Below are 18,185 nucleotides of genomic sequence, written 5' to 3'. Positions count from 1 at the left end.
AAGGCCATCAGACTGTTAAACAGCCACCACTAACATTGAGTGGCTGCTGCCAACACACTGACACTGACACTGACTCAACTCCAGCCACTTTAATAATGGGAATTGATGGGAAATGATGTAAATATATCACTAGCCACTTTAAACAATGCTACCTTATATAATGTTACTTACCCTACATTATTCATCTCATATGCATACGTATATACTGCACTCTATATCATCGACTGCATCCTTATGTAATACATGTGTCACTAGCCACTTTAACTATGCCACTTTGTTTACATACTCATCTCATATGTATATACTGTACTCGATACCATCTACTGTATCTTGCCTATGCTGCTCTGTACCATCACTCATTCATATATCCTTATGTACATATTCTTTATCCCCTTACACTGTGTATAAGACAGTAGTTTTGGAATTGTTAGTTAGATCTCTTGTTGGTTATTACTGCATTGTTGGAACTAGAAGCACAAGCATTTCGCTACACTCGCATTAACATCTGCTAACCATGTGTATGTGACAAATAAAATGTGATTTGATTTGCTTTGTCATTATTGGGTATTGTGTGTAGATTGATGAGGAAAAACATTTATTTCATACATTTTAGAATACGGCTGTAACGTAACAAAATGCGGAAAAGGGAAGGGGTCTGAATACTTTCCGAATGCATCATATACTGTTATTTGTTTTGTACTATTACGCAACTGCATTATAAGTAGACTATATTAAGTATGTTAATTAACCCATCAAACTACTCTCCGTAGTAACAAAGAACTATGTACTCCTGTTGCGCTATAATTCTATATTTGGGGGGATTATTCCTGATCGCTTTGTCGCCAAATCTAATTATGAACATTGGCTCCCAGGTAGGCATGAAGAGCTTTGTGCAATTATAGTGTTATTACAGTGTTGCTTTATAATTCTCTTGATTCTCTAACTTCCTTAGCCCATGATGTGTACAATACAACCGGCTCTGTGTTGTCGCTCCTCTCTTGCTGAGTTTTCCGGACTGACTGCTGCTTCCACGGAACAATTTTTTCTCCCTCCCGCACGTGCCCCTGCACCTGCCAGTGTTCAGTCAAGCATAGTCTTCCCAAAGAAAGACTCAACAGTCTATAAATATCACCCCCACACTGCTCCCTACAGATCTGCTATCTTAATTTGATCATTGAGCTGCAGGAAATGCAAATTGTAGTGTATTCAAGGTTTAACCTCGTCAAGCCAAAGGACAGTGGGGGGTGGGTAGCCTAGCGGTTATAGTGTTAGGCCGGTAACCGAAAGGTTGCTAGTTCGAATCCCCGAGCGATATGATGAAACTGGCTCGCATGAGAACCGCCACAGGAAAGGAAGACCCAGAGTTACCTCTGATCATTAGAGGTAACTGCACCTCAGATTGCAGCCCAAATAAATATTTCATAGAGTTCAAGTAACAGACACATCTCAACATCAACTGTTCAGAGGAGACTGCGTGAATCATGCCTTCATGGTCGAATTGCTGCAAAGAAACCACTACTAAAGGACACCAATAAGAGGAGGAGACTTGCTTTGGCCAAGAAACACAAGCAATGGACATGAGACTGGTGGAAATTAGTTTGGTTCCAACTGCTGTGTGTTTGTGAGACGCAGAGTGGTTGAACGGAAATGAGTTTGGTTCCAACTGCTGTGTCTTTGTGAGATGCAGAGTGGTTGAACGGATGACCAATGCATGTGTGGTTCCCACCGTGAAGCATGTAGGAGGAGGTGTGATGATGTGGGAGTGCTTTGCTGGTGACACTGTCAGTGATTTATTTAGAATTCACAGCATTCTGCAGCGATACGCCATCACATCTGATTTGCGCTTAGTGGGGCTATCATTTGTTTTTCAACAGGACAATGACCCAACACACCTCCAGGCTGTGTAAGGGCTATTTGACCAAGAAGGAGAGTGATGAAGTGCTACATCAGATGACCTGGCCTCCACATTCACCCGACCTCAACCCAATTGAGATGGTTTAGGATGAGTTGGACTGTAGAGTGAAGGAAAATCAGCCAACAAGTGCTCAGCATATGTGGGAACTCCTTCAAGACTGTTGGAAAAGCATTCCAAGTGAAGCTGGTTGATTGAATGACAAGAGTTTGCAAAGCTGTCATCAAGGCAAAGGGTGGCTTCTCTTGAAGAATCTCAAATCTCAAATATATTATGATTTGTTTAACACTTTTTTGGTTATTAGTGTTATTTCATAGTTTTGATGTCTTCACTATTATTCGTCAATGTAGAAAATAGTAAAAATAAAGAAAAACCCTTGGACACACCTACTCATTCAAGGTTTTGACTGGTGCATACAAATCCCATGGTACAAACAAACCCATGATGTTGAAAACAGGTTAGATGTCCAAAACGCGCCGGCATCACGATGGGACTGAAGGCAATCTAAAGTTTGCAATTTCTACTTAATCATTTCAGACTTGATTTGCCCTAAAGAAAAATGTATCAACTCCTACAAAAATGTTGATGAATTATTATTCACATAATAATTCCCATTGACTGTTGAGAAGCAGGGTCAAATTATGATAGCGTATCTGTACGTACAAACCAGCTCAAACTGAGGCTGAGAATAGAACTGTAGCTTTGAGGCAGTGTGCTGCTCTTCCATGCAGAATGCTCAATCTTTTGCTTTCGTGAGAAATTATGAAATGAATTAGTCCACACACATGCACACACACTAAACTGTGATGGTGGAAAAGGAGGTACTGTGTCATTATGCTTAATGTCTCCTAAGCTTTGGGGTTTTACAAAGGTGTTATTAGTGATGATCTCCCTGAACAAAATGATCTCCACAGGTGGTCTTGTTCAAGGTAAAAATCCTCGGGACCACCCGGGCTTTGGCTATGTATAACCAGCCAGGTAGTTCCCAGCACACCTTTTTGTTCTCACACTGATCTGTGGTCTGTCTGTACCTTACAGGTAGCGATGTGCATTCGTGGGGCATGAGCTTAATCCATGCATTACTGTGTGCACATATCAGTTAACAGACATCTTATTATCCTCTCATGATAGTAGAACTCTTAATCAGCAGAGGAAGTTCTGTAATAAATCACCACGTTATACTGCTAGGAACCTGTCAACACAGGCACATGCCAGAAAAGCGCTAGGCAGGGAAGTTGTGAGAGAGAGAGATGGAGAGTTCCAGAATAACAGGAGAGTAGAAGCAGTAGGGAGGGTGGGTTGGCAGGGCTTTGCTCAGAGCCAATCAACTGTCAGAGAAAAAGAGTGTGTTTGTGTGTGTGTGAGAGGGAGCGAGATTAGTCCCCTTTTAGCAGCCTCTCTGTGATGCTGCCTATTTTAAAGGGACAACACACACTGCAGACAGCTGCACATGACAATCTACAGCAGCACGGACTCTTGCTGCTGGACGCCTGTGGACCAGATCTAACAAAGATTCAAAGAGAGGCAGGTAGAACGAGAAAGCGAGAGCTAGAAAAAGATAGAGAGAGCGAGGAAGCTCCAGGGAAAGGAGAACAGAACTCTTTGTCTTGAAAAGTGTGTTTAAGAGGAATCGCTACTGAAAGTTTATATGAGAGGCCAGCTCTCCTCTGGGGAGTGAAGCTTTCAGCCTGGCTGGCAACTTTCTTGCTCTTCCTTCAGATGTTTCTACTGTGAACTATTTGGCTGGCTCACATCTCCAGTCTCTCCACACTGTCTATGTTGTAGAGTACCCCTGGGACCATTCACGTGGATTGACGGTCACTACTCAGCACTGTCCTTGGATCAGTTTTGCACAGCTCCTAAAGGAGAAGATTGACCTGGCTGGCCTGAGCTAGGATCAGATTATCTTGGAGTGCGGATTTTGCGAGAAGGGGAACATTGAAGCTTGAATCGGGTCTTGTTCAGGCTTGATTGAATCCGATAACTCCTATTTAGTCGGATATGTTCTACTTGGGTTTATACACTATACTTGTGTCCCATCGTGCCCCATGAAGCGATTTGGGAGCCTGAGGGCGAGCAAGAAGAAGAAGGAGCCAGACAGACGGACAGGGAGGAGGCAGTCTGAGCCCCACGGCCTCTTGGGAAACAGTAAGCGGGCAGCATTTGTAGACACACTAATACCAATATGTACTTAAACAGTTACATGTGTTTTAGTAGCCTAAGGTTGTTCATGAATGCTAAAACTGTGTTAAGTCTTTAGAAAAGTGTAAGTGTGTGAGTTTGCTTGGATCTAACATCAAAGTCCATTGTTTTTTCAAGTAGTTGATGTGATGACTGATGCGATACTGGAAGGCTTGGAAGCCTAAGATGTTATGATGTCACCAGAGGTTTGCTAACATGACAAGCCAGGGAGCAAGACAGAGTTTCTATTGTGGGTGAAATAAGGAAATTGTAACCATTAAGGCAGATCAATGATATGTTACTGTAACATAGGGGAAGAAAATGGTTTCATTTGGCCAAAATAAAAATAAATACATTTATTGTGTGAACTCCTTTACTTTGCCAAACGCCATAAAGCTTACAGCTAATTCATAGCTGTTGTGGAAATTCTCCACCGGGATAGACTGCAGAAACAGTCCCTGTTTTGATTCTTGCAAGCCCAGATATTTTGGGCCTGATCTCAACTCAGGGTAGTGCACTTTCACTGTGGCTGTAGAGCACATTTCCTAGATTGTCTGTCCTCCTTTGGATTGATACTGAGCTCTCTAACGACCTTGCACAGTCAGGAAAGGAAGGGATACACTCCTTCCACACACACACACACACACACACACACACACACACACACACACACACACACACACACACACACACACACACACACACACACACACACACACACACATTTTTAATTTCAGGGAATGAAATATGGTTCGGATTAGGTATTGTAAACTAAAACCAGCCATTTACGTAATCACCATGGCTGCTCTGCTGCCTGTCAATGAGAATGGAGTGGCAGATTACAGTGTGAAAGCCAGAGATTACAGGATGACTTCTGGAGATGGCTATCTCAGAATAACAGCCAAATTTAGACTGCACAGACAGTTGCTCTTTTGATGTTATGCTGAGGATTTTTTGATTCACATTTAAAAGTGGAATTGAGGTAATTCAGCAGAAAGCACATGGTAGTGTTCATTACAGATTTTTAACAAAGTTTTGAGCTAAATTTTGCGTTTCTTTTTGGACAAGTTCTTGTAGTCCCGACCTGTTTCTGTCCGTTTTCTTCGTCCGGTCCTATTGAACAGGACTCAGGTGTTTCAGTCTAAGAGGAAACTCTACACATTTTGCCTTGCTGTGGGGTTGAAGGCGTGAGGTAATTCTTAAAGCGTCGCTCAACTTGTCATTGTACCCCTGACCTGCCAGCTGTCCCAAGTGGATGCAGGAGGTATGGAACGTAGCCATCTGTCATATTATAACACACACACACAAACACACTGTAAGGTGTTGTATTCGGCACGTGACAAATAAATTAGATTTGAACCACAGTTTAGCGTTCCCTCAACGCTATCAAAGGTTGTGATGGATTGACTGTCAGGTGTTTACATGTCTGTAATGGAATTAAGCAATGCAATTCAATGTAAAATGTGCCAGGAATGACGGCCTACATCAGCCAAACCTGGGCCAATTGTGCACCGCCCTATGGGACTCCCAATCAGGGCCGGTTGTGATACAGCCTGGATTCAAACCAGGGTATCTATAGTGATATCTCTAACACTGAGATGCAGTGCCTTAGACCGCTGCACCACTTGGGAGCCCCAGAAAACACTTTAGTAAAAGAGGGCTACAAATAGTATGTTATGGTGTGGGGTGCATTTTCCTGGCATGGTTTCGGTCCACTTGTAGAATCTATGCCAAGGTGCGTTGAAGCTGTTCTGGTTACTTGGCCAAACACTCCTTTAGACACTATGTTGGTGTTTCCTTTATTTGGCCAGTTACCTGTATGCGCTAGTGATAGAATGTAATCCATTTATTTTTTTGAGAAACTGTTGATCCTGTGTGACTAAATTATGTTCTCTAGTGTATTTTGAACATTAAGAGCGGGCTGCTTTGGTTGGATTTAAAATAATAGTTATAATAATGTTTAAAAAAATGTTTTGGGGGGAAATGCCTCTTGGGCCCAGCCCCTGACTCACACAATTGACCAGTCACATTTACTTTTTATGCAGTTTATTTATTTATTTTGAATCAGTTACCCAATCAAGACAGGATCCCCCCCCAGTTACCCTCCTCCTCTCCTCCCTCCATCTGATGATTAGCAGAGTTGCAGCAGGTTGTCTACACTCATTGAGAGTGGGCTCCTGAATCCTCCTGTGGTTGGCGGTTGCAGTAAAAAAATATTTATAATAAAAAAAGATATATATATATACGGTATACATTTCCTTTTATTTGGATTTATTTACTTCTACCTCTCGCCACGGGCCTGGGTCCAGGGGCTTCAGTCCCGGTAAACCCCTGCATTAATCCGGCCCTGCTGACATGAAGTAGATTTGATTGATAACCCCCTCATTCGTTGTCTTGAAACGACCCAGCTCAGAAGTTCTTAAAACATCATGATGATCACCTCAGTATGTAAACATGTCACGCATTCTAAGCTCTTTGAGCCTTCAAATAGCCTCCACAAATTAAAAATGGCCAAACACAGAGAGCTTTTAAAGAACCTTTTGGATCAACTTTGCTCATCACAGGGCTGGCACTTGAACATATGGGTCTATTTTCTGCCTTGACATTGTGGATGGCAACACTCCATTCTAGTAACAAAAGTAGGGTTGTGTTCATAAGGCATTAAACTGAAGAAATGTGAATAAAACAGCAAGGAACTACCTGGAACTGATACGAAATGCTCATAGTTATTAAGTTCTGCATCACATACTGCATGCTCTGATTCTTTCTTTACAGCCTTTCCTCTCCTCTAGTTTTTAGAAAGTGAAATGTTTGAATACAGTCATTTTTAGACTGTCCATTGTTAGGGTTGAGCAACGGGTGCCATAACCCTGACTCGTAAGACTTCACTACAGTCTTGTCTGTGTTCACAGATTGTAGTTAGAATGTCATCTGGATTGAATCCAAACTGGAAACCAGGTGTTTTCAGGAAAATTAAAAACTGCATTAATCCTGCACGACACAGAATGTTTAAATGTGTATCCACTTGAGTTCTGTTTCACATGGATGAATGCAGTTGTTGTCTGACCTCAGTAGGTGGCACTGTTGACTTCCTTAACAATTTGAATATCTACTTTTTTTCCCAAAAGTAGCCAAAATGTGTGAATGTTTATAATTTATACAGAGCATGTTGGTGCAAGCCTATGAAAGAGGGTACTGTTCCATGTTTAGTATAATGTGGTCAGGGTATTTACACACTTTAAAACAGCACCACTTTCCTGTCTGGCTGTCATATACAGTTGAAGTCGGAAATGTACATACACCTTAGCCAACTATATTTAAACTCAGTTTTTCACAATTCCTGACATTTAATCTGTCACGATCGTCGTAGTGAGGAGACCAAAGCGCAGCGCCGTGTGAATACATACTTTTAATGAATGACGAAAAAAACACGAAGTACACTAAACAAACATACAAAATAACAAAACGAACGTGACCGCTATCGAAACTGAGTGCTAACATGCAACATCACATAGACAATAACCCACAAAATACCCAAAGAAGATGGCTGCCTAAATATGGTTCCCAATCAGAGACAACGATAAACAGCTGCCTCTAATTGAGAACCAATCTAGGCAACCATAGACATACATAAACACCTAGATGGTAAACAACCCCATAAACCTACAAAACCCCTAGACAGTACAAAAACACATACATCACACATGTCACACCCTGACCTAACCAAAATATATAAAGAAAACAAAGAATACTCAGGTCAGGGCGTGACAGTACCCCCGACAAAGGTGCAGACTCCGGCCGCAAAAACCTAATCTAAAGGGGAGGGTGGGTCCGGGTGGGCCTCTTTCACGGCGGCGGCTCGGGTGCGGGACGTGGACCCTGCTCTACCTCAGTCTTGGCCCACTTAGGTGGCGCCTCAGGAGCGGGGACCCTCGCAGCGGGCCCCGGACTGAAGATCATCGTAGAGAGCGCCACTGGACAGAAAGGCGCCTCTGGACTGAGGAGCGACTCTGGCGGCTCCGGACAGGAGGGCGACTCCGGCATCGCCGGCGTGACAGGCGGCCCTGGCAGCTCCTGGCTGGCTGACGGCTCTGGCAGCTCCTGGCTGGCTGACGGCTCTGGCAGCTCCTGGCTGACTGACAGCTCAGGACAGACTGGAGACTCTGGCGGCTCAGGACAGACGGGAGACTCTGGCGGCTCAGGACAGACGGGAGACTCTGGCGGCTCAGGACAGACGGGAGACTCTGGCGGCTCAGGACAGACGGGAGACTCTGGCGGCTCAGGACAGACGGGAGACTCTGGCGGCTCAGGACAGACGGGAGACTCTGGCGGCTCAGGACAGACGGGAGACTCTGGCGGCTCAGGACAGACGGGAGAATCTGGCGGCTCAGGACAGACGGGAGACTGGCGGCTCAGAACAGACGGGAGACTGGCGGCTCTACTTTGGGGTGGCGATATTCCCCTGGCTGTGCCCAGGGTCCTTCGCCGTCGAGAATCTCCTCCCAAGTCCAGGAGTGCTGCGTTCTTTGCTGCTGCTGCTGCTGGCCGTTACCACGCTGCTTGGTCCATTGTTGGTGGGTTATTCTGTCACGATCGTCGTAGTGAGGAGACCAAAGCGCAGTGCCGTGTGAATACATACTTTTAATGAATGACGAAAAAACACGAAGTACACTAAACAAACAAACAAAATAACAAAATGACCGTGACCGCAATCGAAACTGAGTGCTAACATGCAACATCACATAGACAATAACCCACAAAATACCCAAAGAAGATGGCTGCCTAAATATGGTTCCCAATCAGAGACAACGATAAACAGCTGCCTCTAATTGAGAACCAATCTAGGCAACCATAGACATACATAAACACCTAGATGGTAAACAACCCCATAAACCTACAAAACCCCTAGAGAGTACAAAAACACATACATCACCCTGACCTAACCAAAATATATAAAGTATACAGTGCCTTGCGAAAGTATTCGGCCCCCTTGAACTTTGCGACCTTTTGCCACATTTCAGGCTTCAAACATAAAGATATAAAACTGTATTTTTTTTGTGAAGAATCAACAAGTGGGACACAATCATGAAGTGGAACGACATTTATTGGATATTTAAAACTTTTTTAACAAATCAAAAACTGAAAAATTGGGCGTGCAAAATTATTCAGCCCCTTTACTTTCAGTGCAGCAAACTCTCTCCAGAAGTTCAGTGAGGATCTCTGAATGATCCAATGTTGACCTAAATGACTAATGATGATAAATACAATCCACCTGTGTGTAATCAAGTCTCCGTATAAATGCACCTGCACTGTGATAGTCTCAGAGGTCCGTTAAAAGCGCAGAGAGCATCATGAAGAACAAGGAACACACCAGGCAGGTCCGAGATACTGTTGTGAAGAAGTTTAAAGCCGGATTTGGATACAAAAAGATTTCCCAAGCTCTAAACATCCCAAGGAGCACTGTGCAAGCAATAATATTGAAATGGAAGGAGTATCAGACCACTGCAAATCTACCAAGACCTGGCCGTCCCTCTAAACTTTCAGCTCATACAAGGAGAAGACTGATCAGAGATGCAGCCAAGAGGCCCATGATCACCCTGGATGAACTACAGAGATCTACAGCTGAGGTGGGAGACTCTGTCCATAGGACAACAATCAGTCGTATATTGCACAAATCTGGCCTTTATGGAAGAGTGGCAAGAAGAAAGCCATTTCTTAAAGATATCCATAAAAAGTGTTGTTTAAAGTTTGCCACAAGCCACCTGGGAGACACACCAAACATGTGGAAGAAGGTGCTCTGGTCAGATGAAACCAAAATTGAACTTTTTGGCAACAATGCAAAACGTTATGTTTGGCGTAAAAGCAACACAGCTCATCATCCTGAACACACCATCCCCACTGTCAAACATGGTGGTGGCAGCATCATGGTTTGGGCCTGCTTTTCTTCAGCAGGGACAGGGAAGATGGTTAAAATTGATGGGAAGATGGATGGAGCCAAATGATCCAAAACATAAAGCAAAATCTACAATGGAATGGTTCAAAAATAAACATATCCAGGTGTTAGAATGGCCAAGTCAAAGTCCAGACCTGAATCCAATCGAGAATCTGTGGAAAGAACTGAAAACTGCTGTTCACAAATGCTCTCCATCCAACCTCACTGAGCTCGAGCTGTTTTGCAAGGAGGAATGGGAACAAAATTTCAGTCTCTCGATGTGCAAAACTGATAGAGACATACCCCAAGCGACTTACAGCTGTAATCGCAGCAAAAGGTGGCGCTACAAAGTATTAACTTAAGGGGGCTGAATAATTTTGCATGCCCAATTTTTCAGTTTTTGATTTGTTAAAAAAGTTTGAAATATCCAATAAATGTCGTTCCACTTCATGATTGTGTCCCACTTGTTGTTGATTCTTCACAAAAAATACAGTTTTATATCTTTATGTTTGAAGCCTGAAATGTGGCAAAAGGTCGCAAAGTTCAAGGGGGCCGAATACTTTTGCAAGGCACTGTATATATATAAAATATATATAAAGAAAACAAAGAATACTCAGGTCAGGGTGTGACATAATCCTAGTAAAAATTCCCTGTCTTAGGTCAGTTAGGATCACCACTTTATTTTAAGAATGTGAAATGTCAGAATAATAGTAGAGAGAAATTAAATGGTTTAACTTGGGTCAAACGTTTTGGGTAGCCTTCTATTTTTGTTTCATCAGACCAGAAGACATTTCTCCAAAAAGTATGATCTTTGTCCCCATGTGCAGTTTCAAACCATAGTCTGGCTTTTTTTATGTCGGTTTGGAGAAGTGGCTTCTTCCTTGCTGAGCGGCCTTTCAGGTTATGTCGATATATGACTTGTTTTATTGTGGATATAGATACTTTGGTGTTTATACATGGTGTTTATACTTGCGTACTATTGTTTGTACAGATGAACATGGTATCTTTAGGCGTTTGGAAAAACAAATTCAGAGGTCTTGGCTGATTTCTTTTGATTTTCCCATGATGTCAAGCAAAGAGGCACTGAGTTTCAAGGTAGCCCTTGAAATACATCCACAGGTACACCTCCAGTTGACTCAAATTATGTCAATTAGGCTATCAGAAGCTTATAAAGCCATGACATCATTTTCTGTAATTTTCCAAGCTGTTTAAAGGCACAGCCAACTTATTGTATGTAAACTTCTGACCCACTGGAATTGTGATACAGTGAATTATAAGTGAAATAATCTGTCTGTGAACAATTGTTGGAAAATGTACTTGTGTCATAAATAAAGTAGACATCCTAACCGACTTGCCAAAACTATAGTTTTGAATATAGTCAAGAAATTTGTTGAGCGGTTGAAGAACAAGTTTTAATGACTCCAACCTAAGTGTATGTAAACTTCCGACTTCAACTGTATCTAATGGAACAGGTATGACGGGCCAAGTGCAAAGCTCTTTGAGGAATGACATTGGTTGGCAAGTCAGACTCCTACCATTGTGGAAACACTTAGGATAGTGTCATTGATTGATTAGTCAATCCACTGATTTATTGATCGGATTTCTTCTTATGATGTTGGGTGGCAGGTAGCCTAGTGGTTAGAACGTTGGGCCAGTAACTGTATGGTTGCTGGATTGAATCCCTGAGCTGACAAGGTAAAAATCTGGCATTCTGCACCTGAACAAGGCAGTTAATCCACTGTTCCCCCGTAGGCTGTCATTGTAAATAAGAATTTGTTCTTAACTCACTTGCCTAGTTAAATAAAGGTATAAAACAAAAAGGTTAAATAAAAAAACAAATGTAAATGATCACATAATTTGACATTTAAGCAATAAGGCCAGAGGGGGTGTGATATATCCCCCAGAGTGGCGCAGCAGTCTAAGGCCCTGCATCTTAGTGCTAGAGGCTTACTACAGACCCTGGTTCGATCATGGGCTGTGTCAAAACTGGCCGTGATTGGGAGTCCCGTAGGGCAGCGCACAATTGGCCCAGTGTCGTTAGGGGAGGGTTTGGCCGGGGTAGGCCGTCATTGTAAAATAAGAATTTGCTCTTAACTGACTTGCCTAGTTAAATGAAGATTAAATAAAAATGGCCAATATACCACAGCTAAGGGCTGTTCTTATTCAACGAGTAGTGCCTTTATACAGCCCTTAGCCGTGGTATATTGGCCATATACCACAAACACCAGGGGTGCCTTATTGCTATTATAAACTGGTTACCAACGTAATTAGAGCAGTAAAAATACATGTTTTTTCATACACGTGGTACACTGTGTGATAATTTGTTCAGTTCAGTATCAGTTTCGGATCTAAACGTTGTCAATAAAGCGGGGAATTGGGAGCTTTAACAGTGTGAGGGCCTTCTTGTTCTATACTAGTATTCTTTATTAACCCAGCACCTTTTTTTTTAAGGATGTGCATATGACCACAAACTATACCATGGCTGTCAGCCAATCAGCATTTAGGGATCGAACCACCCAGTTTATAATATAATTTAGGTTACAGTAGTTATGTAAAATCAAAAGAAGTGCCCTCACATCACAGTTGATCTCAGTCTATCAACTTTCATCTAGAGGCTTTCATGTGGATTTCAAGGCTCTAAAACCCAGTGTTGAGAGAAAATAACATACACTGTCATTTATTTACCTTTTTTAACACAACGGCAGCCATCACCATCAAAGATCTTCCATTCAGCTATATGTGGCTATGAGTGTATGCATTGAGCATTTTCCCCATCACTAGTGATTCATGTCTAGCTCTGGGCAAAGTCAAAGCAGAAGGACTTTCATACTGTAGGTCTGAATGGGTGACCAATGACCACTCATCCAAATGATTGGATGTCAAGAATATGCCAGCAGTATTTCTCCCTTGTAAAACACTGGAGGTGTCTCAAGGACAAGTGTGTGTGTGTGTATAAAAATAACTGTCATATCAGGTTCTGTTTTGGTTTACACTGTTCTGCCCACCCTGCAATGCATGCTGGTACACCCCACTGATTGCTCTAGCCTCTCTCTGTCACCTTAGTAGACACTGTCGCAGATGGCAACTCCCTAAGAGCTCTGGCTCTCTCTCACACTCTGTTTCCATGGTTTCCTCACACCATGACATCCCATGATGCAACATGTTGATTGTCTGGAACTGTGATCAAATGAAAACCCTAGGGTTATTTGATTTATAAGTCATTAGGATTTTTTTCCTAGTTTGTTTTAAGTGTGACACCTTAGGTGTGTTGTATATCATTGCAGAAATAATGGAACCAAAGTCATAAGAGTTAAACGTAGGCCAACCACAACCCTGACACTCCAAATGGATTATGAACTGTCATAGAACAAAACAATTGTATATCTCTGTCCGTTTGTATTGCCCCTTTTCCCAAAGTCACTTTACTTTGTCAAACACAGTAGGTTTATTATTTGATCAGCTGGCTGGGTGCTTCAGGGAAACTGTGCTTATTGATCATCTCCATCTGGTTGATGAAGTAACTTCGACACATCAAGTACCAGATACATATCTATGAAGAGGCACACAAGGTATTCACAAATAGCTATTTTGCTAGCCAGTGAGTTCGCACAGCTACATTTCAGTACATAGAAATGTGTTATTTATACACCCGTCCAATGTCAAGTGTATGGTACAAAATATTAGACTTTTTGGTGGCGGGTTGAGTGTCACTTGCACAGGAAAGTGATGCCGAAATGAGTGAGAGAAAAGTCTTTGTTCAAGTGAAAAACTTAACCTCCGTAATTGTCAGTGAAGAGGACACTTAAAACCAGCCCTTCAAAGGGCCCTTTGAAATGTGTAAAGTGCTCTTTAGTAGAGTTCAATTGGTGCCACTGCCATTCACATGCATTCACGGTTTAATGTGTTCATAATGTATTTATAGTATGTTTATAATTCCGTCAGTGTGGAATTTATTAGCATCTTAAAAGATACAACAAGACCGATGTGGATATAAAATCGATATAGATACTACAGTGAGAGAGTAGCATAGGGACATGGATGCAGATATAAAACCTGAGAGAGATGGAGGTAGAGATACTGACACACCAAGAGAGACATGTGTCGTTAGTGTCAGACAAGCCAGACGCAAGATGTGAGAGTGTGAGGCTAGCAGATGTTTCACAGATCACAACCATGGCGAGAAGAATCATTCCAGATGAGTCCACAGGTGGAAGCCATCATAGCACAGTACCCAGCTAGCATGTTTCTTAAAAGTTGTGGGAACGTACGTTTTTGGTTTGCCATTGGTTCTGGGGACATAGCCGTACGTTTCCTGACGGTAAAACAAAACGTTTTTCTAAATATTTTGAGAATGGAAATAAAATGTTTGCCTGTTCTAGAAACAGAAATCTTTAGGTTGCAGGAAGGTTCTGAGAACTTTTTATTATGGTTCCCTGAAAGTTATCCTGGGAGTTTTTTTTTAACATTCTGAGAACAGAAATGATACGTTATTTGAAAGTAATTAAATAATGTTCTGAGAACATTCTCTAAATGTTGTGAATGTTTTGAATGAAATGTAAAGATTATTTGGAGGTTTTTGAATAACTTCCTTAAAACCTTTGCTGAATGTTTCAATAAGATTGATAGCTTAGGTTAACTGTTTTAAACTCCAAGCACAGATAGGACACATGGAAATTAATTTGCTTAGGCATTAATCATGCAAACACATAGATTTTTTTATTGTGACAAGGTGTCAGTGATATTCAAATCTATGATCTTCTGTTTTCTATCCATGGAATTAGTCCACTGCTCCACCAGGACAGATCTAGCATGCCATGTTATTTTGTTTTACTCATCAAAATCTGTTCATTTTAGTGTATTCAATTAGACCCCATTTCAAAAGAAACAAGCACTCATTAAGATCAGGTGTGGCCAATTAGTGGGCACGGCCAACACACCTCAACTCACTTGACAAGATGGAGGACAGAGTTTTGTTGATGCTGAGAACGGAATTTATGTCTTTGAATAACATTTTTAGAATGTTTTTTGAACATTACTAATGTTGTCTTGTGGTTTTTATGGAATGTTTTCTTAATTTTCTGAGAACATGACTTTAAATAGAAACATGAAGAAACCTGTAGAAAAGGTATACTGAAATACTGAAATTCCCACAAAAGAACATCGTTTCTTAACGTTCTCTGAACAATTTGAGAACATGACTTTAAATGGAAACCTGTAGGAAACGTTATGCTGAGGTACTGAAATTCCCACCTAAGAAGCATGTGGTTCTCAGAACGTTATGTTCTAGTTGGGTGTCCTGCACAATTCCCAGAACGTTGTGGGAAGGTTTAATGCAAAATAACCATAGGAAAACCACGCCCTCACCAAGCAAGCTCTTAGAAACACATGTTTCTCAGAACATTATGTGCTAGCTGAGTATCCTGCATCATTCCCATAGCATTATGAGAAGGTTGCATGCAAAATAATCATAGGACAACCATACTCTCATCAAGCTCTAAGAAACATATGGTTCTCAGAACGTTATCTGCTAGCTGGGTAAAACCTATTACCTACATTTCCAGTGGTTGGCTTGCTACATAGCAGACAAGCTGTCATTTCATGCAATTAACCTTTTGTGATTACCCAGGCAATCCAACATGTAGCACACATTATTAAAAAGATGGACAAGATGCCAGATCAGGAGTTAATGTGACATCTTTGAGGGAAGCCAACCCCTTAAATTAAATGACTGGCTGCTGGACAGACACATGGCTGGCTGGCAGGCAGACTGGGAAGCAATGGCTGCTGACTGGAACCAGTAGGCCTTGTCGATGAGGTTCAAAGTGGTGTTCCGCGAGGCGGAAGGTTAATCAATCTGACATGGAGCGGGCAAAGGTTAAGTACTGTACCCCCTCACTAGAGGGAAGGCTTTATTCAGTAAGACAGTTGCAGAAGATAGAGTTCAAAATCCTGTTTTCCTTTCTATGTGACACATTGTATATCGGATTCCCTTCACTCAACGCAGCCTGCTGGCTAGGATAAATCTGTTCAAACTCACAAACAATTAGCTTTCTGTATGAACGAATATTCTAACATAAAGATTTCTCCCCAGATCCCACCGTCACACATTGCTACTTTATAGGCATTCATTCAGGGGGGAGTTTTTATGCGTTGACAGCGAGTGTTCACCAATACTGTGATCAGAGCAAAAGTAATCGAGTTATGCCCTCAGCTTTTATTGTTGATGTAATTGTAAAATATCTAATTTAGCGCTGGTCTGATGCGTGATCTTACTGTGAGCTCAGAGGACTGTGAGATAATCCTGTTTGCCAAAAGTGGTTCAACTCATTTGTTTTTAAATACGATTTGAATGACATGTTTTATTGTTTCGCAGTGGACAAAGCAGAATCTGCTTTCGAAGAATGTTGTTCATCTGACCAGAATATTATTCAGAATATTGATTTAGACTTCTAAGAGATCATGTACACTTAATCCACCACAAGGAGCTCGCTTTTCCATTATTCAGGCGGTTTCAGGCGGTTTCTCCAAATCATTCTGAAGTCTTCATGGAGAAGGAAATTATGACCTTTAGAGTAATCCAAAATATCATTATAATTAGATAGCCAAAATGTTTTATCTTTGTGTGTGTGTGTGTGTATGTCCATGTCTGCATGTTTGTGAGTGAGTGTGTGTGTGTCAGTACTCTGATGTCACCTGGTGTTTCTCATTTCTCATATGTTGCCATGGAATTCAGATGATCACCATAATCATATTGCTTAGAAAATATTGAACCAATTTGGACTGGTGGATTTGTGTAAATGCAGGGTGTTGAAAGCAGACAGTATTACACTGGGCTATGTTTTATTCAAATGAGCCGCCACTCCATGTTTGTTTCTATGTGTGTGTGGTGGAGAGAGAGAATATGCTAATAGAGAAGCAATGCAACAGAGAGCTGTGTGTGTGTGTGCAAAATCTGGGGAATTGTGTGTATACATTTGGCAGAAGGGTTGTGATTCAGTAGCACTGATGTTAATGATCCCCTGTGGGTTTACGAGGTAGAAAGAAGGATGAAGCCCACACACACACACACACACACAAACAAAGTGGACTGCTTTTCAGATGACATCTTACTGGTGAGAGCTCTCGCCCTTCATTTCTCTCTCTTCATCTCTCTCTCTCTCCCTCCATCCCTCTCTCCCTATAATGTTTTATTCTAGTCTAGGAAGCTGTGTACAGTGGTCAGGGCTGGCTCTAGCCTTTTGTGGGCCCTAAGTGAGATTTGGTTGGGGGGCCCCCCATTTTGCAGGCAAAACCCTCTTGACGGGGGACAGAAAAATGTACGTTGTAAAGTATATTTCCTGCAATTCTACACATTTTGCTTACATGCTGCCCACACTGCTCGCGTTACGTGCATCAATGAGTGTCTGCGTAGGCCAGGCGCTAAAATATAACTTGCTTCTATTTTGACGCTTGATGCGCTGAAAATCCTGCCTCTCCCATCTCCTCATTCGTTTTTAAGCACTTATACCCACGTGGGTGATTGAAAGATGAACTGAGGTCCACACTCCTGTTCAGTTGGTGGTGGTAATGCACCTTAAAGTTGGGTGCCAACCGCCATATAAAGTCCACAGAAGAAGAAGAGGAAGAAGACAACTGAAGGAGGAGAGATTACTAGAAACTAACTAGGTTTCCCCTTTTATCTGTTGATTAATTGTCGGAGTAGAGAACACACACAATTTTGTGGGACTCAAAATGGGTCAAAATTCTACAAAGATCCAGATGTGTTTTGACCCCAAATTAATATAGTTGGTTCAGAGTTCGTTTTGAAATGTCAACCTGCGTGTCCTGATCGTGTCTGGTGTGGATGGACAAAATCAATATGCGCAAGATGGTGCACGCAGATCCACACACATGCCCGTGCTAGTCAGAATGTTAGACTTATGCCATGTTAATGATATCTGAGGGAGAGTGACTAACAAAATCAATGGGTGCCTCCTGGAGGTCAAGGGCCCTGTGCATGTGCTTTGTGTGTCTGGTCGGTATTCGGTCATGATTACTACAAGTTTAGATAGTCTAGCCAGCTAACTTACCATTCAAAAAATTGTTCGCTGACAAGGCTAATTGAGTGACTGTCAGTGACTGACATAACAAGAGAAAAACTGTTGATGCACAACCAAATTT

General features: G+C 42.0%; 1 protein-coding gene across 4 annotated transcripts in view; it reads left to right on the top strand.

The window, feature by feature from the left end:
• LOC112232700 (5'-AMP-activated protein kinase subunit gamma-1-like) overlaps nt 1–18,185 on the top strand; it is a 124,903-nt gene that overhangs the window by 48,341 nt on the left and 58,377 nt on the right. Inside the window, exon 1 of one of the 4 annotated variants that reach the window (XM_024399890.2) lies at nt 3,287–4,060. The exons of the other annotated variants lie outside the window; for them this stretch is intronic. Within the exon in view, the coding sequence (XP_024255658.1) occupies nt 3,961–4,060 (100 nt within the window). The 5' untranslated portion in view covers nt 3,287–3,960. Of the gene's footprint in view, nt 1–3,286; nt 4,061–18,185 lie in introns of those variants that run through there. 4 annotated transcript variants of the gene reach the window in all.

Source organism: Oncorhynchus tshawytscha, linkage group LG16, assembly GCF_018296145.1.
Source record: "Oncorhynchus tshawytscha isolate Ot180627B linkage group LG16, Otsh_v2.0, whole genome shotgun sequence".
NCBI lineage: Eukaryota > Metazoa > Chordata > Actinopteri > Salmoniformes > Salmonidae > Oncorhynchus > Oncorhynchus tshawytscha.
Note: the sequence above shows the minus strand (reverse complement) of the source record. Positions and strands in the feature narration are given on the sequence as shown.